At 44.1% G+C, this 27,147-nt stretch overlaps 1 protein-coding gene across 4 annotated transcripts in view; it reads left to right on the plus strand.

The window, feature by feature from the left end:
* Positions 1 to 26,479, plus strand: part of ENTPD4 (ectonucleoside triphosphate diphosphohydrolase 4) — a 34,727-nt gene extending 8,248 nt beyond the window's left edge. For 3 of the 4 annotated variants that reach the window (XM_020888161.2, XM_020888164.2, XM_020888163.2), the window contains exons 3-13: positions 649 to 846; positions 1,359 to 1,564; positions 7,898 to 8,048; positions 8,558 to 8,661; positions 13,235 to 13,294; positions 13,573 to 13,727; positions 15,300 to 15,466; positions 18,086 to 18,410; positions 20,234 to 20,319; positions 21,172 to 21,333; positions 22,495 to 26,479. In XM_020888161.2, the coding sequence (XP_020743820.2) occupies positions 649 to 846; positions 1,359 to 1,564; positions 7,898 to 8,048; positions 8,558 to 8,661; positions 13,235 to 13,294; positions 13,573 to 13,727; positions 15,300 to 15,466; positions 18,086 to 18,410; positions 20,234 to 20,319; positions 21,172 to 21,333; positions 22,495 to 22,723 (1,843 nt within the window). In that variant the 3' untranslated portion in view covers positions 22,724 to 26,479. The remainder of the gene's footprint in view (positions 1 to 648; positions 847 to 1,358; positions 1,565 to 7,897; positions 8,049 to 8,557; positions 8,662 to 13,234; positions 13,295 to 13,572; positions 13,728 to 15,299; positions 15,467 to 18,085; positions 18,411 to 20,233; positions 20,320 to 21,171; positions 21,334 to 22,494) is intronic. The other variant, XM_020888165.2, reaches the window with a different exon arrangement.
* Positions 26,480 to 27,147: the final 668 nt, after the last annotated feature.

The raw sequence follows: 27,147 nt of genomic DNA on the forward strand, positions 1-27,147 counted from the left end.
AATGTCTCAGGAATATTTCTAAAAACACAGAGTACACAAAACGTATTTATTGACTGTTGCAGGGATGTTGTTAAAGATACTGTTTTATTTCCCTTCTTCTCATGCAGTCACCAGGGAGAGATTGGCCTTGGAATTCAGTATTAGAGAATCTGCTTCCGCCTGAACTGCTTATGTTTCCACTGTAACGGGCAGTTTTGGCCGCTAGCATGCTCAACCACCTTTGCAAGGCTTTCCTTATTACATGCTTTTTTGTGCTCTAAATTCATCATTCTTAAGCCTGGCTTTATTATACATTTATTTATTTACTTTATTGAACTTAATTCTTATAAACTATCTCTAATTCTATTTTCGGAATGAGGCAGGGTAAAAATAAAAGCTACCTAATATTCCCCAGAAAGGGAGGGAACACAGAAAAGTCATAATCATCAGGGCTTAATTCTCATCCATCTGATTTTATAATTTTTGCTATTTTACATAGCACAATAGCAATGTGCAAGAGGCTGGTCTACAGAAGGCCTTCCGGGAACACAGGGGCAGCGGGAACCAGGGGCAGCTCCTGCTGAAGGTCTTGTATTTGGATCAGTGGAGGTGAGGGGAGGCCTCTGTGGAGCAAACTGCTTTAGCTAAACCTGTCTTTCGGCATTTCAGGATTGGCCTCTCCTGTCTTTTTCCTGCTTCCTGGCATTTCAGCATCTCTCCAGTGGGGTGTCCCCGAATTCTGAACACCAACTTACGCCAAATTATTGTCATCAGCCTTCTGGCTGCTGCTGTCTCACTTTTATACTTTTCTGTTGTCATAATCCGAAATAAGTATGGACGGCTCTCCAAAGACAAGAAGTTTCAAAGGTAGGAGGAAAAAAAAATGTGTTTTCTAGATGGTATGCCGTACCTTCATCCTGTGACTTCAAGACTTTGGGGATTAGGTTGGAATTTAAGGAGCATGTGGCTGGAGGAAACGGATTTTGTACCCAATACAGCATGGCATGAAAAACTAAACTGTTTGAAACTGTTTAATTATTAACCACCAAATCCACATCATAAGAGGATTTGAGCATAAGCTTCTCCTGTGATATCATTTAAAGCTGATTTTTCAGTTACTATTGATAGTTAGAAAACAGAGTTTTGCTTTTCAGAGCTCGTTTGAACTTATTTAAAACAATAATGAGTGTGTATCTGGTTTAGGTTACTTTTACCATGTTCCCTTTTTTGTTTTCTTTTGATTTTTTTGATCATTTGACAGTTGTAAAAATGTTCTGGTGGCAGGACCACATAGCTTAGAAATCACTGACTTGGTATTTGTGTATCGCATTATGGATAGTCTCTGTCTCAGTAAGAGTATGTTTGTTTCTCTAAACAAGGTACTTGGCACGAGTTACTGACGTTGAAGCTACAGACACCAATAACCCCAACGTGAACTATGGCATCGTGGTGGACTGTGGGAGCAGCGGGTCTCGGATATTTGTCTATTGCTGGCCACGGCACAATGGCAATCCTCACGATCTGTTGGATATCAGGCAAATGAGGGATAAAAACCGAAAGCCTGTGGTCATGAAAATAAAACCCGGTATGTAAACAATAAATATCTGCTTGGTAACCAGGTTCTTTTTCTTGGGGGTGGTCTTGATCACTGCCCGCTGTACAATGTCATGAACCTCCATCCATAGTTCTTCAGGCAGTTTGTCTATCAGATTTAATCCCTTGAATCTGTTTGTCACTTCCACTGTATAATTGTAAGGGATTTGATTTAGGTCATACCTGAATAGTCTAGTGGTTTTCCCTACTTTCTTAAGTCTGAATTTGGCAATAAAGAGTTCATGATTTGAGCCACAGTCAGCTCCCGGTCTTGTTTTTGCTGACTATACAGAGCTTCTCCATCTTTGGCTGCAAAGAATATAATCAATCTGATTTTGCTATTGACCATCTGTAGAGTCTTCTCTTATGTTGTTGAAAGAGGGTGTTTCCTACGACCAGTGTGTTCTCTTGGCAAAACTCTATTAGCCTTTGCCCTGCTTCATTTTGTACTCCAAGGCCAAATTTGCCTGTTACTCCAGGTAGCTCTTGGAGAAGGCAGTGGCACCCCACTCCAGTACTCTTGCCTGGAAAATCCCATGGACGGAGGAGCCTGGTAGGTGCAGTCCATGGGGTCGCTAAGAGTCGGACACGACTGAGCGACTTCACTTTCACTTTTCACTCTCATGCATTGGAGAAGGAAATGGCAGCCCACTCCAGTGTTCTTGCCTGGAGAATCCCAGGGATGGGGGAGCCTGGTAGGCTGCAGTCCATGGAGTCTCACAGAGTCGGACACGACTGAAGTGACTTAGCGGTAACAGCCAGGTAGCTCTTGACTTCCTACTTTCGCATTCCAGTCCCCTATAATGAAGAGGACATCTCTTTTTGGGTGTTAGTTTTAGAAGGTCTTAGAGGTCTTCAAAGAACTGTTCAACTTCAGCTTATTCAGCATTACTGGTCAGGGCATAGACTTGGATTACCATGATATTGAATAGTTTACCTTGGAAATGAACAGAGATCATTCTGTTGTTTTTGAGATTGTATCCAAGCACTGCATTTTGGACTCTTTTGTTGACCATGATGGCTACTCCATTTCTTCTAAGGGATTCCTGCCCACAATAGTAGATATAATGGTCATCTGAGTTAAATTCACCCATTTCAGTCCATTTCAGTTCACTGATGCCTAAAATGTCAATGTTCACTCTTGCCTTCTCCTGTTTGACCACTTCCAATTTGCCTTGATTCATGGACCTAACATTGAAGGTTCCTATGCAATATTGCTCTGTACAGCATTAGACTTTACTTCCATCACCAGTCACATCCACAACTGGGTGTTGTTTTTGCTTTGGCCCCGTCTCTTCATTCTTTCTGGAGTTATTTTTCCACTCTTCTCCAGTAGCATATTGGGCATCTACCAACCTGGGGAGTTTGGTTCATCTTTAAGTATCATACCCTTTTGCGTTTTCACTGTTCATGGTGTTCTCAAGGCAAGAATGCTGAAGTGGTTTGCCATTTCCTTCTCCAGTGGACCATGTTTTGTCAGAAATCTCTGCCATGACCTGTCTTGGGTGGCCCTACATGGCATGGCTCACAGTTTCATTGAGTTGGACAAGGCTGTGGTCCATGTGATCAGATTGGTTAGTTTTCTGTGATTGTGATTTTCATTCTGTCTGCCCTCTGATGGAGAAGAGGCTTATGGAAGCTTCCTGATGGGAGAGACTGACTGAGGGGGAAACTGGATCTTGTTCTGGTGGGCGGGGCTGTGTTCAGTAAATCTTTAATCCAATTTTCTGTTGATGGGAAGGACTGTGTTCCCTCCCTGTTGCTTGCCCTGAGGCCAAACTATGGTGGAGGTGATGAAGGTAATGGCGACCTCCTTCTGAAGGTTCCATGCACTCTCTGCTGCATTTAATGCCTCGACCCTGAAGCAGGCCACTGCCGACCCACACCTCCACCAGAGACTGCTGGGTACTCATGGGCATGTCGGGGTCAGTTTTTAGTGGGGTCATTGCTCCTTCCTCCTGGGTCCTTGTGCAAGGTTTTATTCGTGCCTTCCAAGAGTCTGTTTCCCCAGTCCTGTGTGTTCTGGCGGCTCTCTGGTGGGGTTAATGGTGACCTCCTCCGAGAGGGCTTATGCCATACCAAGTCTGCCATACCCATCGCACCTGCCGCCGATCACTGCTGACCCGTCCCTCCACAGGAGACACTCAGACACAGTTCTGGCTCGGCCTCTGTGGGCTGGGGTGTGCATTTTGTGCCCTTGCCAGGTCTGAGCAGCTCAGGCGACAGGTGCTTGGTGAGCATGGTCCCAGGAGGGCCGTGCATCTTCATCACCTCCCCAGTCCTGGCCGCTCGGCTTCCCCGAGTGTGCCGCATGTCTCCTCTGGACAGCTGATCTCAGGCTACGACCCTCCTGGCGAATGTCAACCATCCGGGATCTCAGGAAGACCTGGTTAGCAGCTAGGAGCCTGCTCACAGTTTGGTGGAAGATGCCATCCCTGGGGCTGAGATTGTCGCAGCCCCTTGCCTTCCAGCTCTGGCTGTTACAAGCCTGCCTCTCTGCCTCTGGCCTGGGAGGGGCTGATAGGCAGCCTGCTAGCTCTCCTTTGATATTCCCTCTCTTTTGTTCTGTGAGCAGGCCAGGTGCCTATTAGGTTGTTATGTTAGAGCCTTTCGCAGGAAAGTTCTCCTTTCTGCAGTTGCGGTTAGGTGTGTATTCTGTGGGGTTTTTTTCCTCCCAGTTATGTTGCTTTCTGAGATTCCAGAACTCACCGCAGACCCACCTGTGAGAGAGTTTCCTACTGTGTGGAAACTTCTCCTCTTTCATGATGCCCTCCCCAGGACAGGTCTCCATCCCTAACTCTTTTGTTTCTCTTTTTCTTTTTTATATTTTGTTCTACCTTCTTTCAAAGAGAATGGGCTGCATTTCTGGGTGCCTGGTGTCCTCTGACAGTGTTCAGAAGTTGTTTTGTGGAAGTTGCTCAGCATTCAAATAATCTTTTGATAAATTTGTGGGGGGAAAGTGGTCTCCCCATCCTATTCCTCTGCCTTACAAATAGCTGAGAAAAGAAGAGAAGCTAAAGACGAAGGAGAAAAGATACACCCATTTGAATGCAGAGTTCCAAAGAACAGCAAAGAGAGATAAAAAAGCCTTCCTCAGAGATCAATGTAAAGAAATAGAGGAAAACAACAGAATGGGAAAGACTAGAGATCTCTTCAAGAAAATCAGAGATACCAAGGGAACATTTCATGCAAAGATGAGCACAATAAAGGACAGAAATGGTATGGACCTAACAGAAGCAGAAGATATTAAGAAGAGGTAGCTAGAATACACAGAAGAACTATACAAAAAAGATCTTCATGACCCAGATAACTACGATTGTGTGATCACTCACCTAAAGCCAGACATCCTGGAATGTAAAGTCAAGTGGGCCTTAGGAAGTATCACTGCAAACAAAGCTAGTGGAGGTGATGGAATTCCAGTTGAGCTATTTCAAATCCTAAAAGACAGTGCTGTGAAAGTGCTGCACTCAACATGCCAGCAAATTTGGAAGACTCAGCAGTGGCCACAGGACTAGAAAAGGTCAGTTTTCATTCCAATCCCAAAGAAAGGCAGTCCCAAACAATGCTCAAACTACCGCACAATTGCACTCATCTTACACGCCAGCAAAGTACTGCTCAAAATTCTCCAAGTCAGCCTTCAACAGTACGTGAACCGTGAACTTCCACATGTTCAAGGTGGATTTAGAAAAGGCAGAGGAACCAGAGATCAAATTGCTAACATCTGGATCATCGAAAAAGCAAGAGTGTTCCAGAAAAACATCTACATTTGCTTTATTGACTATGCCAAAGCCTTTGACTGTGTGGATCACAATGAAACTGTGGAAAATTCTGAAAGAGATGGGAATACCAGACCACCTGACCTGCCTCCTGAGAAATCTGTATGCAGGTCAAGAAACAACAGTTAGAACTGGACATGAAACAATAGACTGGTTTTAAATCGTGAAAGGAGTCTGTCAAGACTGTATATTGTCACCCTGCTTGTTTAACTTATATGCAGAGTACATCATGAGAAATGCTGGGCTGGATGAAGCACAAGCTGGAATCAAGATTGCTGGGAGAAATATCAATAACCTCAGATACGCAGATGACACCACCCTTATGGCAGAAAGTGAAGAAGAACTAAAAATCCTCTTGACGAAAGTGAAAGAGGAGAGTGAAAAAGTTAGCTTAAAATTCAACATTCAGAAAATTAACATCATCACTTCTGGTCCCATCACTTCATGGTAAATAGATGGGGAAACAATGGAAACAGTAACAGGCTTTATTTTGGGGGGCTCCAAAATCACTGCAGATGTTGACTGCAGTCATGAAATTAAAAGACGCTTGCTCCTTGGAAGAAAAGCTATGACCAACCTAGACAGCATATTAAAAAGCAGAGATATTACTTTGCCAACAAAAGTCTGTGTAATCAAAGCTGTGGTTTTTTCCAGTAGTCATGTATGGATGTGAGAATTAGACCATAAAGAAAGCTGAGTGCCAAAGAATTGATGCTTTTGAACTGTGGTGTTGGAGAAGAAGACTCTTGAGAGTCCCTTGGACTGCAAGGAGATCAAGCTAGTCAATCTTAAAGGATATCAGTCCTGAATATTCATTGGAAGGACTGATACTGAAGATGAAACTCCAATACTTTGGACACCTGATGGGAAGAACTAACTCATTGGAAAAGACCCTGATGCTGGGAAAGATTGAAGGCAGGAGAAGGGGATGACAGAGGATGAGATGGTTGGATGGCATTGCTGAGTTGATGGACATGAGTTTGAGCAAGCTCCAGGAGTTGGTGATGGACATGGAAGCCTGGTGTGCTACAGTTCATGAGGTCGCAAAAAGTCAGACACAACTGAGCGACTGTACTGAATAGCTTCTGGATAGTTTTGGGCTTGGTGTCCATTGAAATGATCTTGTATATGGAGTCCAAAAAAATCTGGCTTTCAGTTTGCTTGCTGTTCATTGCTTTGACAGATCACTTAATTTGAGTCCACAGTTTCCTAATTTGTGAAATAAATTTTGAAGTTCTAAAATCCCCCTCAGCTTTAATATTACAGGCTAAATGACAGCTGGAACACTTACGTACTCATTCAGCAAATATTTGCTGAGCACCTCCTATTTACCAGGGACTGTGTCACATGCTGAGACTAACTTTGAACAAAACACAGTTTCTGCCCTCGAGATACTTCCAGTTGAAATGTGACAGACAAGTAAATAGGGAGTTTCAGTGAGGTGGAATGAGTATACACTGAGAGGGGAGGGTGAGCATGGAATATAAGGAGAGGAGAGCTCACATCAGGGAAGGTTCTGTTAGGGAGGACTTCCAGGGAGGATGTAGCTCAGTGGGTGAGCTGGAGTCCGCCAGTGAGGAGGGAGAAAGGAGGGGTAGTCAGAGAGCAGGTTCTTCCTGGGGAGGTGCACGGGCCCTCAGACTGGAATACGAAACATCTCAGAAATGTCATGCGGTGTAGTTGCAGCCAGATGGAAGGAATGGCAGGAGATGACGTGGGTGAGTGCACAGGGTGTATTACGCTGTTCTAGAGCTGAGCTTTATTCACAGGGCATTGAGCCACCGGAGGATCTCAAAGCAGGAGACACCTTCTGCATAGAGAGTGGTTGGGGATGGCCAGGACTGGAGATTAGGCTGTGTTGCAGCAGGCTGGCTAAGGCTCGTGGTATCCAGAAGAGATGGTGAGAAGTGAAATAATGTGAGCAGAACCAAGGATAGGTGATCAATGAGACCCAGAACATCTGTTGGGGATGAGGGCCCTCAGCTGGGGCTGCTAAGGTGAGTAGCAGGCAGCAAGAGCAGGATTGCAGTGGAAGTTGAGTTTGGATTTGCATATGTTGCTGTGAGGTCAAGGACATGGCTGTGTCCCATGGAAAGTTATGGGTATGATCAGTAACTTTCAGTATGATCAGTATAAAGTCAGTATGATCAGAGGTCAGGGAAGAGATCTGGATGGCCGCGATTAAGATTTGGAGATCTGTTAGAAATGAAAGTGGTCATCACCGTTGTTTTCATGAACATTAAAAGCATAATAAAGGAATGGTATGAACAATTAAAAAAAAAAGATTCAGAGATCTGAGACAGAGATGGTGATGTCAGCTGTGAGAGAGAGTGAACTTGCCTGAGGCCAGTGTGGGTGTGTTTCTTAGGGGCAGAAACGAGCTCACATGCAGTTGATCCCAAGTATCAGACACGTAGCGATTGCTCAGTTAAGTCTGTATTTGATGACTGAGAAGAGAGCATGGGACTGAACTTGTAGTATCCCTGTCATTTACTGGCAACCCAACACATGTTGGATATTAATTTAAAGGACTTCTCCTTTTTCTGTAGGCATTTCAGAGTTTGCGACTTCTCCAGAGAAAGTCAGTGACTACATTTCTCCACTCTTGAACTTTGCTGCAGAGCATGTTCCACGGGCAAAACACAAAGAGACCCCTCTGTACATTCTCTGCACGGCTGGAATGAGAATCCTCCCCGAAAGGTGATCCTCCCACGAGGGTGGGGCCTGCCAGGCCAGTGGTGGTGTTGGCTGTGGTGGGTTTTCTCCCTTCTCACCCCTCCTCTCCCACCTCCTTGTCTTCCTTTTCCATCATCATCGTCATCAAACGGAAAACATTAAAAATTCTCTGTTCAGATTAGGAACAGTGCCAGACCTAGAGTCAGAACTCACAAAACACCTTTTAATGTATTTATATATGACTGTGAAGAGTAAACTGTAAGGTTGTCATTTAAAAAAACCTGATTTTTTATTTTCTTAGTTTAAGGATTGTTTGCAGTTGTAATTCTACATCTAGGAATCACATAACTTACACAACTTCTGAAAATTCCTTCTTAAACAGTCTTTTCAGTCCAATTGTTTTGGTTTTAAATGTTACTTTTTTCACACAGGATATACCAGAGCCATAGGGTTTGGGGTTTTGTTTTTTCTTTTTAAAACAGAAAAATTTAGGATTTAATATATCGAATGTAAATTTTTGGATTGTGTTACAGTCAGCAGAAAGCCATTCTGGAAGACCTTCTGACTGACATCCCTGTGCACTTTGACTTCCTGTTTTCTGACTCTCATGCAGAAGTAATTTCAGGGAAACAAGAAGGTTAGTATATTAGTCTTCAACTTGAAATTTGGGAAGCTATTCCTGTAAGTCCTCCCAGTCTTCCACTTTGTACACTTTATTAAATTATTCTTAACATCTTAAAATTTGGGAAACTATAGCCTTCAAATATAATTTTTTAATGGTAATATTAGTTTTTTACATGACTAGTCTTTATAATCCAAATGTTAAGCCATTAAAAAATAACAAGTTTTTCTTCACATTTAGGAAACATATTTTGGATTCATTTTGCTAGAAAAGGTTTGTGTTCTTTGCCTAAGTTATACAGCTTTCTGAAATTATGATAATTATCGAGCTGTTGGAACCTTCTACTGATTTACTTGCTAGAAAAGGGAAATTATTCTTCACTTTGATACACTGAGAAAATCTGTTTTCAAAGAAATAATTGTACTTGAGAATGAAATGGCAAGTCAGTGTAATTATTTGGGGGAATAGCTTGTTAGAGATGGAGACCAAAAAGCATTTATTTCAAAATCATCTATCATTTCGCCAAAAATTAGGTGAAATTCACATACTGCCATTGAACTGTTTATAGACAAGTGAGGTAAACAGCTAACTTATGTAAGGCAGTTTTATATGCCATACAGAAGTAAGGAAATACTACCATGGGAATTGAAAGGAAAGAGACTTTTTTTTTCCTAGCTAGAAGCATCATGGAGAAAGTGACATTTGAACTGAGCATCAAGGGATAATTATAAACGCAGCGTGCCAAAGCCTGGTAAGGCTAGGGCTCTGAGAGAGGGATAGGAAGCTCATTCTAGGCAGAAAAAATTATTTAAGTCAATGCAGGTCAGAAAAGCTGCACCCTGGACAGAGGAATAAAAATACTTTAACCTGATGGGATGGTGGCCCTTTTGAAAGGTCATGGTAATGTTACAGGTTAGACAGGTCTTGGTGATATCAGCATCATGGTGGCGTACGTGGTTCCTTTTCTCTCCCCTCTTTGATTTGCAACTAATCAGAGACCCATAACCGGGAAAATGTGCCTATGCATAGCACACCAGGACACCCAAGAGATCAGTTCATCTGTGCCCAAGAAAGTGGGTGGATTGGACCCCGGAGGAGTCTGCAGAGGCAGCAGCCGCAGGAGTGGCCCTGGGCCAGCACGACCTCTCTGGCAGAGGTGGCAGAGGGTGAAGGTGATGAGTTGGGATGTGGTGAACTAACCTGCCCGAGAGTAGTGTAGCTGGAGAGACCACAGCTACTGTGAGCGGAGAAAGAAAGGAGAAGAAGGCAGAAAGAACTGAAGGGACCAGTTTCTTGCTGTCTGCTGTGGGATTCTTGCAAGAAGACAGCCCACGGACCTCTGGGGATGTCCTCCCCCACTCAAGAATCCTGTTCTCTTTAATAAACCCAAAGCCCAGGTGTGAAGCATACATCTCCCCAGCTCTGTCACCATCCATTTTTTTCCCTCTCCACTGGCTGTTTTTTATGTTCATGCTCCCAGCCTTAGTGATGAGGCAACTAAGGTAAGAGAAACCAAAAGCTGTGCTGTAGCGCCACCTTGTAGAAAACAAAGGCTTCAAATTACCAATGTGTTGAGTTGTTAGAATGAACGTAAACAAAGCTTTAAGTCATTCACTACTTCAAATGCTGTGACGGAGATACTTTGCATCAAACACTGTGAAAATCAAGTAATGTGATATCACAAGAAGAAAAAAAAAAGTTTTCCAGCAACTAAATTTAGAAACATGGACTATTGCAATCTGACTGATAAAGAATTCAAAATAGCTGCTAGGAAGAAATTCAGCGAGCTACAAGGAAATTCAGAAAGACAGTACAATGATCTCAGGAATAAAATTAACAAAATAATTTACCAAAGAGGTTAAAATTCTGAGAAAGAACCAAACAAATTCTGGAGCTGAAGCACTCAGTCAGTGAGATGAATGCATTAGAAAGCATTGGAAGTCAGGCACATCAGATGGAACAGAGAGTAAATGAACTCATGGGTAAGAATATAGAAATGTTCTAGGTGGAAGAGGAGAGAACTAAGATTTTTTTAAAAGTGAAGAACCCCTTAACTATCAGACTTCATTAAGAAAGCCACCATAAGACTCATGGATATCCTAGAAGGCGATGAGAGAGAGAAGGGAGCAGAGAGTATTCAAAGAAATAAGAGCTGAGAATTTCCAAAACCTCGAGGAAGAAGCTGGATATACAGTCCACAGAGCTAATGGAAACACTTACTTCAACGCAAAAGACCTTCAAGACATATTAAAACTGTCAAAAGTGTGATGAAAAAAGTTTTAAAGGCAGCCAGGGAAAAAAGACAGTAATCTACAAAGAAACCTACTTTAGACTATCACTAGATTTTTCTGGGAAAACTCTACAGAGGCCAAGGAGTAGAATGACATACTCAAAGTATTGAAAGATAAGCCTGCCAGACAAAAATACTCTATACAGTAAAATTATCCTTCAGATACGAAGGAGAAGGAAAGGCTTTTCCAGATACATTCAGGAGCACCTCAGGGCTTCTCTGGTGGCTCAGTGGTAAAGAATCAGCCTGCCAGTGCAGGAGACACGGGTTCCATCCCTTGTCCAGGAAGATCCCACATGTCGTGAGACCCCACACATCTGTGAACCACAACTGTTGAGCCTGGAAGCCACAACTACCAAAGCCCGCATGCCCTGGAGCCTGTGCTCTCGTGCAGGAGAGGCCACCACAGTGAGAAGCCCATGAACCTCAGCTGGAGGGCAGTCCCGGCCCACTGCAGCTAGAGAGAAGCCTGTGCAGCAGTGAGGGTCCAGCACAGCCTAAATAAATACATGAATAATGTTTTTAAACGTAAGAACCCCTTAGAAGGATTACACAGTATGACCAAGTAGGATTTATCCCTGGGATACAAGTATGATGGAAAATATGCAGATTGATAAATGTAGTACATCAGTAAAGTGAAAGATGAAAATCACTTCATCTCAATAGATGCAGAAAAAGCATTTGACAAAGTATATCCTTTCATGATTTAAAAAAAAAAAAGACCCTTAATAAATTGGGTATAGAAGGAACAGACCTCAGCATAATAAAGGCCATATATGACAAACTCAGAGCTAACATTATACTCAATGGAGAAAAACTGAAAGCATTTCCTCAAAGATCAAGAATAAGACAAGGCTGCCCACTCTTCTTACTCCTATTCAATATAATATTGAAAGTCCCCGCTAGAGCAGTTAGTTAAGGCAAAATCTTCCTGACTTGAGTATCGAACCCGGGTCTCCCGCATTGCAGGCAGACGCTTTACCGTCTGAGTCAGGTAGATCCCCTGGAGAAGGAAATGGCAGCCCACTCCAGTACTCTTGCCTAGAAGATTCCATGGATGGAGGAGCCTGGTAGGCTACAGTCCATGGGTTCGCAAAGAGTCGGACATGACTAACTCTTCACTTTCACTTCACTTTCAATGAAATTAGGGGTACCCTGTGACACAGCATTTGTATTTCTGGGTATATGCCCAAAGGAAATGAAAATAGAATTCTGACAAGATACATGTACTCCCGTGTTTATTGAAGTGTTATTCACAATAGCCAAGATACAGCAACAACTCAGGTGTTCATCAACAGACACATTGAAGATGTGGTGCATAGACACAGTGAGATCTTATGTGACCGTGAGAGAGGAGGAAGGGCAGCCTGTTATTTTTGACACGGTTGGATTGGGCACATTATACTAAGCGAGGGAAGTCAGAGAAAGACAAATGGTGTGTGATACCACTTGTAGAATCTGAAGAAGTCAGAAACCAGAGTAAAATGTTGGTTACCAGGGGATGGGGGTAGGAGATAAGATTAGTGATGTTTAAGGGTAGAAACTTGTAACACTGGATAAATAAGCCATAGAGGGTTAGTGCATGGTATAGTGAATAGAGACAGTAATACTGTAATGATGTGATGATAATATTGCTACACGGGCAATCATATATAAATGTATCAAAGTAACACACTGTATCACTTAAATTTATGCAGTGTTACATGTCAAATTTATTCAGTTTTGAAAAGTTGGACAGGTCTTGAATTGGTGGACTCTGGAGTTTGGACTTTGTTCTATAGATCAGTCCAGTAGATAATAGCGTGAGTTGGAACGGGAGAGTAGGAACAAGAAGCTCAATTAGATCTCTCTACCAGATTACATAAAGGCAGTAATGAAAACAGGTGAGGATCAGATGTAGAAAATGTTATAAAAAGAGAGTCAGACCTGGGAGCTGAGTGAGAGCTTGGGAGAAAGGAGTGGAAGAATCAGAGTTCACTGGTTTTTAAAACCTTGCACTTGATAGATTTAGCCTCAAAGTGAAAACTCTGGTATTTCAAAACAATCTTCAAATTTCAAAGGAACACTAGGGCCTAGGGGATTGTATTTTCAACACATGCAAATGGTATGAAACTACAAAATTAAAAGTTGAGAGTTCTTGGAAAACCACTGGGAAAAGATAAAATACACCGGTAAAAGTGTATTTCTTCAGATAATGTTTTCACAGCTTGTCGGGGTAAAATAAATGTCTGCACAGATTGCTGTGGTCAGAATTACATAAACTGTTTTTAGACTTCACTCTTCTTACACTGTCTTTAGGTGTCTATGCTTGGATTGGCATTAACTTTGTCCTCGGACGCTTTGAGCATATTGAAGACGGTAAGTGTTGTGTTTGCGGTGAGTGTGTCTGACTGAACCTTCTGTCATCTTCTGTTTCGTGCAAAGCGTAGAAAAGGAGCTGAGTCTTGTGACGCAGCTGGTGAGGAGGAGCAGCGTGGGAGGCAGTGCTGGCGCTGAGGGAGCTTGGTCTTAGTGGGGAGGAGCGGGTTGGGGCTCCTAGATACCCTGGATCCCACCATGAAAGCAGGATGACTGTTTGCAAGACCGTGCCTCCCTGCACTTGTTCTGTTTCAGTGGATGTTTCTTGTTCTTTCCAGATGACGAGGCGGTAGTAGAAGTTAACATCCCTGGTAGCGAAAGCAGCGAAGCCATTCTTCGTAAAAGAACAGCTGGTATTCTAGACATGGGAGGCGTGTCAACCCAGATAGCATACGAAGTACCCAAAACTGTAAGCTTTGCCTCCTCACAGCAGGTTATTATCTGTACAAATTTCCTTCCTTTTGGTTTGGTTTTCATTTAACATGTCTCCATCCATTTTTGTTTTGTTTTCTGAGTCTGAACACATCTTTACTGTGCTTGCCGAGGGTCCCGCCTTCTCAACCCAAGCAACAGGAGACGGGAGGAAGCCAAGGCAAACCTCCACTAAGCCGTTTGTGTTTGTTCATTGAAGTCAGCTGGTTTGTTTCTGAACTTAAGTAGAAGTTTCCTTTGGTGTATATGTCAGCCACACACTTGAGTTTTTATTTCTGTTTCCAGTCACTTTTTTTCCCAGCAGGTATCCTAAAACTTGATATGATAGCATCAGATTTCTTAAGTTGTAATTGGGAAAAATTACTTTTATGTGGGGGGGCAAGGATGTGTGGTCAGGCAGCTTCCCACTTTTCTGGTAGAGACTGAGGTTTGGATCCACTGCTCTGGGTTTCTCAGCTTGTGGCTCACTCTGTCGTTTATCTGCACCCTGCCTCTGCCTCCAGCTCCCCAGCAGGCTGGGCAGCCTTGTGTAGAGCGGAGGGGCCCAGCTGAGTCCCTGAGTTGCTCTGTGTCTTCCCCTGCTCCATGCAGCTGGGGATTAGGACGGGCAGAGTGAGTGTTGGACAAGAGTGGAGCCGGACAGGCTTGGGCCGCGTTGTCACCCTGGCCTCTGATTGTGGGGCCTTATGCGAGTCCCTTCTCTAAATGTGACGCAAGTGTCTCTGATGGAGGGTTATTGCAAAACTCACTGAGGTAGCGCATACAGTATATTCAACACCCCGCCAGACACCTTGTGTCAGCTCAGCAAACATTGTTGATGTGTTTATTAAGCACCTTAGAAAAATGCTCTGTAAATTCAAGTATTACAATTTGTGTTTCCTACTTCCCATCCAGGCATGCCTCTAGAAACTATTATACTCTTGGTAGAAAGTCACGTTTTCCCCTCAAAGCAGGAAACTCAGAAAAGCAAGATTGGAAAAAAATACTGACAAATCAGGAATAAAAATTTCCCGTGGATACATCATCCAAAAAAAAAAAAGATAGTGTTTTGGTGTATTTATTTTCATTCTTTTTCTACTTCTTCGTAGTTTTTTAAAATATGGGTGTTATAATCATACTGTTTGTCCAGGGTTTTGTCCTTTATTGAACAGTGCATAAGCATGTTCCTCCATAAACTGCTGCCATAACAACTCACCCCTCCCTGGAATTGTGTATTTCAGTGGCATCCAGTATTTTCTGTCACAGAATTGCAGAGGACATGGTTGTGTATAGAGACTTTTCAATGTTGAAGATTATTTTCACAGTGTAGGATTTCTTAAGTAGATTTACTAGATCACATTGTTAACGTCCTTTTTACAAAGTCATTTCAGTATCACAGATGTGCAGCCCACCTGAAATTTTTTAAGTCAGGGTTGTCATGTTGAAGTAGGAAAGATGCTTGGAAAGATCCTTGGGAAATGCAGGAGCAAAATGTTTGCCCCTTTTAGATGAGACTCTTTTAGGATCCCTGTTTTTAGAAGGAAGTAACTTTTTTTGCTTAAAATACTTAAGCTTGTGGCCCTTACGTCTGCAGGAAGAAGTAGCTAAGAACCTGCTGGCTGAGTTTAACTTGGGGTGTGACATTCACCAAACGGAGCATGTGTACCGTGTCTACGTGGCCACGTTTCTTGGGTTTGGTGGCAATGCCGCTCGACAGAGGTATGAAGACAGAATATTTGCCAGCACAGTTCAGAAGAACAGGTAAAGCACCTTCCACTGCTCAGCCATGACTTTGAAATCTAGGTCTGTCTTCATAGAAGACATACCCAGGCGAAGCAGGGAGCCCTCAGTCAGCAGAAGAATGTCAGTGCTGTTAGCTGCTTGCCGCCCAGCCTGCTGAGCTGGGGAAGAAATGCAAGGGCGGCAGGGTCCTGCCTCCAGCCCCAGCCTACTAGGCTCCGAAGGGGGCTACGCTGTCAGACCCAGGGCTTCACTGCTGGGTCAGAGGTCTCACTCTCAGGACATTAAATACTTCTAAGCCCTGGGTGGTGCTATTCCAGATTGCCAAGTCCTGGGGAACCTCAGCACTGGGACCACTCGGATTTCCTGGCGGCCCACAGGATGCAGTGGTGGCGTTGAGTTATGAGATGGCCTAATGTCGTGGGAAGCAGCTTGGGCAGTTATGTGGTAAATACGACCGTAGGAAGGAAGCTATTCATGAGAAAGAAATGATCCAGAAGTCAAAGTTTGTCATTTTAAGCATCTTTAGCAGTAAAACTTTTAAAAATGAGTTTATGAAGATTTCTAGTATAGAAAATATCAAAAACACCTTATCAATTTAAATTTATTTTATAAGTTTAAGTATATACCAAATATTTATTTAAAATTAGTCCATTAGAACAGAAAAGCCATTTGTATGAATTAAAAAAACTCTGAAATGTGGGCTTATGTAAAGAGTTATTAATTACTATGCTTGGTTTTGTTTGTTTTGATGTAACAATTTTGAGGGGAAAAATCCTGATTTATAGAGCTAAATGATAGGGTATTTCTTTGATCAATTTGACCTTTTTGTTGTTGTTGAGGTGTAGTTGATGTACAATATTATATGTTTCAAATGTACAACTTAGTGATTCACAGTTTTTAAAGTTTATACTCCATTTATAGTTATTATAAAATATTGACTACAATTTAATCTTAATCCTGTGGAGGCCTAAACTTTAAGAAAGTCCAAATCATAGCCATTTAGCTCCTCATTTTCCAGAAACTCACATGTGTGAATAGGAAAAGCAGTAAAAACTTGTTCTTTGTCTGTTCTAGGTGTTAGTTGAATAGTGTTAGGTAAGAGATAGTAAGTAGTCCCAGTTTCTTTTTAAAAATGTCATAGCATACTTTGGTAAAATTATTTTTAATAATAGTCTTAAAATAGAAATATTTTATAAGTGACATTTAATTTAGAACTTTGGAGAAATACCTTCTTCTGCAGCCCTAATTTTTACTAATTGGTTTTAATGTCAAGAAGGTTGTATAGTGGGCCGTGGAGTGGTACTTCTTAATTTAGACATAGAGCAAGTAAAACCTGTAGCATGAAATACACATTTAGCTCATCCTAGATTTATATAATCATTATAAATATTAGTCATCACTTACTACATATGTCATGAATTGAGCCTTCAAGTGCATATTTATCTCTGCCATTAGTAATGATGATTGATTTTTTAAATTACTCAAATATTTTAAAGTAGTGGCAAAGACCTTAATTTATTACATGCACGTCCATTTTGAGTTGCCCTGATCTTAGGTCAGTTGAGTGTCAGGTAAAAACTTGACTTAATTTCAGTGACTGAATGTCAAATTCAGGTGCCCTCCTAGTACTAAAAACACCTTTTAGGCCCATGGGATTTCCTGGTGTCAAACAGTGACATAACTTGAGCTTTTCTTTTTCGGTGAAGACACACGGTAGGATGACAGATCTGGACATTTCATTGGGAGGCAGTAAGTGTAGAGCACTTCAGTAAACGATGTTAAGATTTCTGCAGGACTTCTCAGAGCCCTAGTACTGTAAAATTGTTATCTGCTGCAGTTGGGGTCAGTAGTTGGTTAACTTAAAAAATTCAGTTAGAGCAGAGAATCGTAAAAATAGAATCAACCTGAAGCATTTTGTTCTAACTTGTGTATTCAGTTGCCAGTCTTTCGCTCTGGACTAAAAGCTTTTCTTAGGCTGCATCTGTCATCTCTCTGGCAGGCACAGCACCCACTCTTGATACCGTTTTGGCTATCTTTCAAGAATACCAAGGCCTTAAAGACATCTGTGAAGCAGTTTAATACTATTTTCTGTCTAGATTTTTACTGATTTTTCCAAACTTTTTAAAATAATCTTGCTAATACCTAATTTGATACCAGTTTTCTAGCAGTTTGCCTCTATCATTTTTCTAAGGCATCTGATCCAGCTTTCACAGGACCAGCGCCTTCTTTTTACAGTCACATTTCATCTATATATAATTAAAATGACAGCCATTTGTGGCCAAAATGGGGCTGGGAATAACACAGTGAGTGGGCGTTGGACCACAGTTAACAGGAGACACGGAAGAGCTTACTAACTGTGTGCCCTCAACGGCCAAGGACATCAGCCTGTCACAGGGCACAGAAAGCATCCGCTATCTGACCAGGTCGTACTGTCACTGGCCCCGGTTTAGGTGTCTGTTGTACTCAGGTGTGTGTTATGAACCTCCAGGAGGGGCTCAAGTCTGTGTTTTTCTAACTTGATTTTTCCTGAAACCCTTTTGTGTTCCGCGGGACAGAGTTTGGGAGACACTGACTTGCGGCCACTTTCTTCTTCACACAGTCTTCTGTCTTGTGATGAAGTTTCTCTTGATCCTGTAGACTCCTGGGGAAACAGACCGGCCTGACTCCTGACACTCCATACCTGGACCCCTGCCTACCCCTGGACATCAAAGACGAAATCCAGCAAAACGGACAGACGCTGTACCTGCGGGGGACAGGGGACTTTGACCTATGCCGGGAGACCATCCAGCCTTTCATGAACAAAACAAACGAGACGCAAACCTCCCTCAATGGGGTCTACCAGCCTCCGATTCACTTCCAGAACAGCGAGTTCTACGGCTTCTCCGAATTCTACTACTGCACAGAAGATGTGTTACGGATGGGCGGGGACTACGACGCCGCAGCATTTACTAGAGCCGCCAAGGTAACTGTCTGGGGAGCTGGTGTAGGCAGCACCAGGCCCAGACAGGAGCAGGACACGGGAGATGGCAGAAGGCCATGTGCAGCGCCTTAGCAGCCCTGGCTGGGCCTTGGTTAGGGAGAGGAACAGTCACAGCAGAAGCCACAGCACCCCCCGTGAGCCAGTTTCTGCCCCACTGCATGGACTGCACCGCCATCATGGCTCCCACACGTAATAGTGGGATTCTGGTCCGACAGCTCCTCGCAGCTTCCTGCCCTTTGCTGCCAGCACCCTTCTTCTCTCGTTCTCCCTGCCTTCCTGACAGCCCCCTAGGCTCCGAGCCTGGGCAGTCTCCTCCCTTGGTCCTCTGACCTGTAGGTTCTTGGCTGGTCTCATCTGAATTCATGGTTTGCTGCTGCCTCCCAGAAAGAGGCTCCATATGTGACCCCGCCCCGTGCCTGTGAGCTCTCACAGCTCCAGACAACCCCTCCTGTCTCCCCATTCTCTTCTGCTGTGTTGTCTCGGTCATGGCATCACAGGCCTTCCAGCGCCCTCCCCTCCCCCTGTCACTCATCCATCCCTTCCCGTGCACCCCGTAATAGCAGTCATGAAGCATGTTACTATACGTCAGAAATACCTTTGCAGCCCCTGCTCTCTCTCCTCTCCGTCCCACGCTCACTGTCCCAGTGCTGGACTCGCACGTGCCCCGTTGCAGGAGCCTCCCTCTGGTCCTCCTGCCCTGGTCTCCCTCCCATCATTCATTCTCCACGCCGCTCCCCAGAGTTGTGAAACACAAGTGCAGCCCCCTGGTCTCCTTTTCAGAGTCTTCAGCGTTTCCTCTTGCCTCCAGGATGAATTTCAAATACCTTAGTGTGCCCCCCCCCCCCATAGCCCCATCTCCCCCCAGCACTTCATGCTCTGATCATGTCAGAGGTGTGTTTGTCTCCCTCCCATCCTGTCTTCAGCCGTGGTCTCTCCTCACGCCTCACCCGGGCTGAGCACCACATTTTCTGTGTCCCCTGCCCTTGAGTGTCACTGCCTCTCTGAGCCTCAGGTCCTTCACCCTTTAAACAGAGGTTAGAGTAGCAGCCATGTCAGGGAGCTGTTTGAAGCATTACATTCAGAAAAGGCGCTGACTCAGTGTTCAGCAAATCTTAGCTCTTGATACACACCTCCGTGCAAGTGACGTCAGGAAAAGGGGGCGCCTCTTGCCGTCTCTTGTAATCACCCCTGTGTGCGCAGGCGCTTTCCTAGTGGCTCGCATGGGAAGAATCCACCTGCCAATACAGGAGACTCAGGAGACCCAGGTTTGACCCCTGGGGCAGGAAGACCTCTGAAGTAGGAAATGATTACCCACTCCAGTATTCTTGCCTAGAGTATCCATGGACAGAGGAGCCTGTAGTCCGTGGGGTCACAAGGACTCGGACATGACTGGGCAACTGAACACACACACTTTGAGTTCCCAGAGTACCGTGTAGCCATGGACCTAGGTGTTAAGTCTGAACCAGCGGAGGTGCAACTTCACTTTTCCAGAAATCTTTGCCAGTCATGTGCAGTCACGGGGGGAGGAACTCCGCAGCTTTGGAAGAGGTTGGTTGTGGGCAGGGAAACTCTAACAATGACCTTGACCAAAATGTAAGATGAAAAACAAGCATTGTCCCTCTCATCAGTGAAGGTTCACGGAGTGTCTGTGTTGTGTCCTCGTGGGATACAGACATATATTAAGCTTGTGTTTCCTAATTGGAAGGATATGTTCGTTATGAATATGAATTTGGTCAACACTTTTTTTAAATGAAAAAAATTTAATATACTTCCTAGGGATATACTTGGGGTGACATTTCTTTCAGGATTATTGTGCCACGAAGTGGTCGATCCTGCGGGAACGCTTTGACCGAGGACTGTATGCCTCTCACGCCGACCTCCACAGGCTCAAGTAAGTCATGGACAGAGAGCCCAGGGTACGTTGAAGAAACTCTGTGTCCAGTCTTGGCCCCAGTCTGCCTTTGCGTCCTCATTGGTCCCTGCTCTTCCGCATCTGCCCCGGGGTCCTTTCAGATGGATGGCAAAGACTCGCCCAAACATGTCTTGCAGTCTTGGGCTCTGTTTTGGTCTTCCTTCCACCTGGGATTCTCCTGTGCATCTTTTGCCATTGATGCGCTGCCCAGAGGTCAGAGGTCAGAGGTGTTTTCATCTGTCCACTCAGCCAGGCTCCATCCCTCTCTCCGAATCTGCAGAGCCCTCATTATGTCTCTGGCACATTTATCATATTCTGTTTTGTTTTATAGGTATTTGTTGCTTTTTAAAAATCCTTTGCTTAACCACATTGGCTGTGTTATTATTTATGATGATATCATATTACTTGCTTAGCCCAGCACTTTGCAAGAAGAAGCCTCTGATAAATATTTAAAATCATAGACTATCAGAGCCAAAAAGGACCCGCCCATGTTCTCATTAGATAAAAAAGAAACTGAAGTTCAAAGAAGGTCACTCTTGTTCAGTATTTATTCAGAAAGGAGTTAAATGATGGAAAGCCCAAGGGGAAAAACCTCTCATGGCCACCACATATTATGTAGAGATCAGGTTTCATGGGCAAATCGATTTGACAGGTGAAAGATGTGGGACAAGGGGTGTAAACCAAGTGAATCAGCTGGAGATGCTGATCTGGCCCTCAGAGCACCAGCCACATGCAGCCCCGACACCCGCGTCGGTCACAGAGGGTGAGACTGACCGCACAGGGGTGTTTGGGCCAGTGACTCAATTCCCTTCACATCTGTGCCGCTTGTAGGTATCAGTGCTTCAAGTCCGCCTGGATGTTCGAGGTGTTCCACAGGGGCTTCTCGTTTCCCGTCAACTATAGAAGTTTAAAGACGGCCTTGCAAGTTTATGACAAGGAGGTGCAGTGGACCCTCGGAGCAATCCTCTACAGGACCCGCTTCTTACCTTTGAGGTAGGGCTGAGAATTTGGTAACAAATCCAGCCGAAGGTGCTTCTCTGCATCTGAGGGATCCTGGTAGCCGTGGGTGTGGGTATTTGGGGTGTTGTTAATGCTGGCTGTGGGCAGACTGGGAGCATGGCGGGGTTGAGGGAGTGGGGAGCGGGGGCGTCTGACTTGGTCTTCCGCACGGGTGCATCCTCCCCTCCCATTGTCATCAGCTGTCTGTTCCCTAGCCCCAACACAGAGGGGTCCATTCCAGGGTCCTTAACCCTTATGGCCTTGGACCCCTTCCTGAAATCTTGCTTTTAGTGCTTAATATAAATGCATAAGTTTATAGAGGAAACTGTTATATTGCAATATATTTACCTAACATTACAGAAGACAAACTTGTGGTTTGTAGTGTATGTTCTTCCTCATCAGCACCTTAGATAGCAAGACCTGGCAGCAGAATTCATACTTTCTGGAATCTCAGTGTAGTGATAGCTGTTGGTGGTATTCTGAGGCATCTGCAGAACACCCCAGTGTAATGTAAAAGATCTGTGAGTTGCACTAGGAACAGACTCACACGTCCTGCTGACACTGTAGTGGTTTTTGTCTACATTCACATTCCGTGGAAATGCTGCATTGCAACCAGAGCCTTAAATATAGATGTGTCTCCTTCCCCGTCACACTCAGACCTAGCTCTCAGTTGACCCTACATCAGAACTCTGGTTCACAAATAAATGAGGGGTTCACTGGTTTTGGTTTTGTTTTTCCCTTCATTTAATCAAGCCTCTCCCAGCAGCACATTAGCTGGGTCAACAGCAGAAACTGAGAATTAGGTGTTGTGATCACAAACATGAGCTTTGATTCCACACTGGCTTCTGTGTATTAGTGAAGCACAGTTCTAACTTTCTCTGATTTTTGTTACCCAAACCTGAGTGTTAGTTACAGCTACAGACTTATGAATACACTTCCATGTGTTTCCATGTTCATACTCAGAACCACCCTCTGCTGGGCCAGGTTATCCTGCATTTTAGAGGTGAGGGAACCGGGTCTGGGAGACAGAGGTGATGGTTTCTGTCTGCAGAGCCGAGTCCTAAACCAGGCCCCCGTCATGTCCCTGGGCGCGGTCACCTTGCGTCTGCTGCCTGCCTCATTAGCCGTGCTGTTTGTTCTTGTTCCCCGGGGCAGAGACATCCAGCAGGAGACGTTCCGGGCCAGCCACGCGCACTGGCGCGGCTTCTCCTTTGTGTACAACCACTACCTGTTCTCCGGCTGCTTCCTGGTGGTCCTGCTCGCCATCCTCCTCTACCTGCTGCGGCTGCGGCGCATCCACCGGCGGGCCCCGCGCAGCGGCTCAGCCGCCGCCGTCTGGCTGGAGGAGGGCCTTCCGTCCCAGAAGATCGCTGGTACCTTATGAGCCGGGCTCCGAGCCCCCAGAAACTCTACAGGAAAAGCCATTTTCACCTCAGGGTTTCTCCTCTTCATTCTCACTTAGTTTTGTTTTTCTTTTCCCTCTTTGTTCCTGGAAACAAAACCAAACCCCACTGTTCGCAGACTCCGCTGTCCTGGAAGTATTGCGTTCAGCTGTTCTATGTACAGCTTTAAATGGAGGAGTCAGGAAAAGGGAGCATCACTTCATTTATGCTGCGTAGAATATCTGCCAAAAATTGCAACAATTTTTGGTTGTTCTCTAAGGCATATTCAACTTTAAACAGATGCAGTTTGATACTGGAGGAAAACAGCAGACTGTCCTCTGTCAGGGGAGGTGGAACCGAGGGGTGACTCTTTCACAGAACCAGAACACGTTCTCACTGGACCGATCATCCCTGTTTCTGTCTTGAAAGCTTTCACCTAAAGAGGGAGATGCTTAGTTTTATTTATTGTTCAGGCCTTTTACTGTTTCTTTGCTTTGCAGGTTTAAAAAGCCAGAGCCATTTATATCCACAGTAGATAGGTATAGGCACCAAGAGGTAACAATTTTTAAAATTGACAGGAAGAGACCTGAAAAAATGTGAAAACAACCAGAGTGCTGTGTGTGTGTGAAACACCAGTGGGAGAGAGTGAGGGGGTGCAGTGCCGTCACTTTTAAAAGCACATGCTTCATCATCTACTGTTGCATTTCATTTCATTCAGAAAAAAAATCAGTCCTCGATACCAACCACGGGCAATTACTTCCTTCATCTCATCTTTCAGTGCCCTTAGAACACTGTTTTTGACTGAGTTGGAAAATTCATAGTTTCACTGGTTTTAACGTTGTTAGAACTGGAGCTGGTGTCTGCCAGCTGACATGTCCGTATTTCTCATTCATTTGTGGTTATTTAATTGTGCTCTGGTTTCTTCCACTTTCAAGTTGGTATCCCTCCTGCCCTCATATTTCAGAGACTTGGCTTGACTGTTTTGGTCGAGGTGGTGCTGGCAGGGCCACTGTAAAGCCACAGGACTAAGAGAAGGATGAATCAACTCACATTTTGAGGAAAACAAGTTTGACATTTCAAACAAAAACATAAAAAGGACAGCTGGATTGGTGTCTGTGAGATGGGTGGTTTTTCACCTATTCATTTAGTTCAGAAACTTCAGACATTCTCATACATAGTTGTTTAGATGATGGGTGTGTGTGTGCGCTTGCGTGTGCATACACATGCATGCACGCCCCTAGACTGTTTCTTAACTCCAGAGCAGCTAAATCAATCTAGTTGGTAACAGATTTATATTTTGAGAGTCATCAGCTGCTTTTTAAAAGAATCACTGATGAGAGTAAGAATTCAGGTTCTTAAGCCCTTAATTTAGAAAAAAGTTTGGATATTCATCTTGTCTAGTAATTACTTAAAAACCTGACATACTATATGTTGATAACTTAAAAGTTTACAGATTTATGAAAGAAATGCAAATCTCTGATTCTGCTCAAAGTGAATATTCTAATGATAGAAAAATTGTTGGTAGAAAGTTTGCCTCTCAGATATCAAGAAGGTTGGAGGAGCTAGATGGTGTCATAGCATCTCATGATGCTAAGAAGAGAGACTTCTTTCAGAGAGGATGGAGACAGATATCTCTCAAAGAAACCCAGCCTCTGAAATGCTAATCTCCAGCTGTTTTAATTCCTTGGTTCCTGGTAAACACTGTCCTTTTTCAAGACGCAGCCGTCCATGAGCTGTGTCATGAGTACCCTGGAGTAGAGAGCTGGGATGCTTCTCCTTGACTTCCTAGAGGGGTTGCCCTGTGGACTGTGGGTGGCATTAGTGGTGAACAAGAAGTAAGTTTACACGTTAGCTTTTCTACCACCAGCCATGTGGAGTAGTAAGGCCCTAACCTGCAGGATGAAAATTTCCCAGCACCTGGAACATGTGATTTTGCATTTCAGATCACGGCAAGAATCAGCTAGCACAGGTACAGGTTTAAATGGGTGTAAATTAAGACCTACGATAAACAGCCACTTTTTAGATAAAGAATGCTAATGTGGTCCAGCTCTGTACGTTTGGGGAGTGCGGTGGAGACCAGCATGGAAGATCCAAGCTTGACATCTGTCTGCCAGGACCTGTCTCAGTCTCCAGAAGAAGTCCCCCAGATTAGGATCCCAAGGCACAGTGGCCTTGTACTTTGCACAGTTCGGAGCTGTGTACCCCGTCAAAGAACTCCCAGCAGAGGCTTGGCAAGCCATCACCCACAGGGAAAATCTGGGAGACTCGAGCTTAGAATGTATTTTCAATTTTTTTAAGGTCATTAAAGGAAAAAAAGTAACCAGTACACACCAGAGACCACATGTGGCCGGTAGAGCCTCAGACACTTATCAGGGTCCCTTTCCAGAGGATGCTGCTGAGCCTCCACAGACGGTCCGTTCAGGAACGGATACCCAGCGCCTTCTCTCTATTCAGGGACGTACCTGTGACCAGCGTGAGCACAGAAAGAAGGGCCAGAGACATGACCAAGTGCAATCTGAAAACGGTTGTGGATGCCCCAGAATCTCACTTATCTTTTTCTGTCAGTTCTTTTCAAGATTGGTTTTCTAATAAACCAGGTAACATACTCCCTCCTCCCCCCACCCAAATTTAAAACATGCTGTTGAGGGGGTGCAGGGTTGGGAGGGGGGGGCACTCATTCTGCCCTGTTGTGACATCTGTAGGCACGGGAGGGGCCTAATTCAGGAAGCAAAGAAATAATGTCAATTAAGGGCTGGCCAAGAAGGCAGTCAAGTGTGAACGCTTTTAGTGACAGAAAGCAGGAGAAATCGGATGGGTGGGAGGGAACTTGCTGAAAACCTCGCAAAGAGCAGTGTTCTGTGTTAGCTCTCTGTTTGGTGGAAAGATTCCTCAAGTAAACTGTTCATCGTCCTATCTGTGCTGCTGCTTTTTAAACCTCCAGAGAATGTTGCTGAAGGTTTTATAGTCCCTGCAAGGACATCACAGTAAAAGTACAAACAGACTGGTCCCAGTGGTTTTTGCACATTCTCACCCTAAACCACTGGCTTTGAAGCTCCCGACCCTGGAAGCCAGGGCGATCCCTTGCTGTCCTGTCACCACATCTGTGCACCCAGGCAGGTCTAGAGTACCCGGTGTTTGAATCTGAAGCTCAGGCCTACGTAGGATACTTCTCCTGAGAAGCATGCACCACTTAGCAAGAAACTCAAACAGGCAACTGCATTTTCCAAACTTTAAAAAAAAAATCAGCTTTAGAATTTTGTGTGGTTATGTGCAATGAGTGCAGCAGAACTACCTATGAGTAAATTATTTAGTTATTTATTTCTCTTTCAGGGTTTTGTTTTTTTATGATTTTTATTGATTGTTCTCTTCCATAGTGAATGAGGTGACCAACCAAGGAGAATTCTGTGTTCTGTTACTAAGATTTTATTTTGAGGTTAGGAATTAACAAACTAAAGGAGCATCTCTAAATGTTTTTGATTTAAATGATGTTTTCCATTCAAAGAATAATTACCCTCGGGGAATTGTGCTGTCGTATCATTTTCTGTGTTTGGCAACCTCACCTTGTGACACTCCACACGGATGGGTGTTGAGAATAAAATGGAAGTTCATCTTGCAGTCCATAGATGTGTGAGCTTGCTTGCTTGTGATTTTTAAAGAGAAAATTTTTCTCTGATGTTTGAATCTTGTTACCCATTAGAATGCTTAGTTGAACTTGAATCTCAATTCAGTAAAATAAATTGTCTGAGTCTGACTACACACTCCATGCGTTTGCTGTATTTGACGCGCGTATAGTGAGGCTCTGCTGTGGAGGGAGGGGTCCCAGTGTCCTTCAGCTGGAAACCCAAATATTTCATGAGGAGAAACATTCACCACGGTGTAATACGGTGTTAGCCATTCATCAACAATAAAGGCCATTGAAAAGCTACTGTTTATAACATTGTCATTTTAAAGCGCCCATCAACTATATCTCTGGTGGCTCAGACGGTAAAGAATCTGCCTGCAATGCAGGAGACCTGAGTTCGATCCCTGGGTCAGGAAGATCCCCTAGAGAAGGGAAAGACAACCCACTCCAGTATTCTTGCCTGGAGATTCCCATGGACAGAGGAGCCTGGTGTGTCCATGGGGTCACAAAGAGTCAGACACGACTGAGCAACTAAAACACATATTAACTATATATATATATACATAAAAGGAAATGATCAAGCTTTATGTATTTTTGTCTTATAAGCAGTAAAATAATTGCTGACCTTATATGACACCATTTTGCAATTAGATCTTAGTTTAAAGCCATTGGCTTATTTCCAGAGAAGCATGAATCCCGTTATTAATGCTGCCAGCAACTATTAGAAGCTGCCCTTCTTTTTCAGCTGTTTGAGAATGTCTAAATAGGGCTCCAGGAGGAAGGGCCTGAGCCATAACCTGAAAA

This window comes from Odocoileus virginianus, chromosome 31 (assembly GCF_023699985.2).
Source record: "Odocoileus virginianus isolate 20LAN1187 ecotype Illinois chromosome 31, Ovbor_1.2, whole genome shotgun sequence".
NCBI classification, from domain to species: Eukaryota; Metazoa; Chordata; class Mammalia; order Artiodactyla; family Cervidae; genus Odocoileus; species Odocoileus virginianus.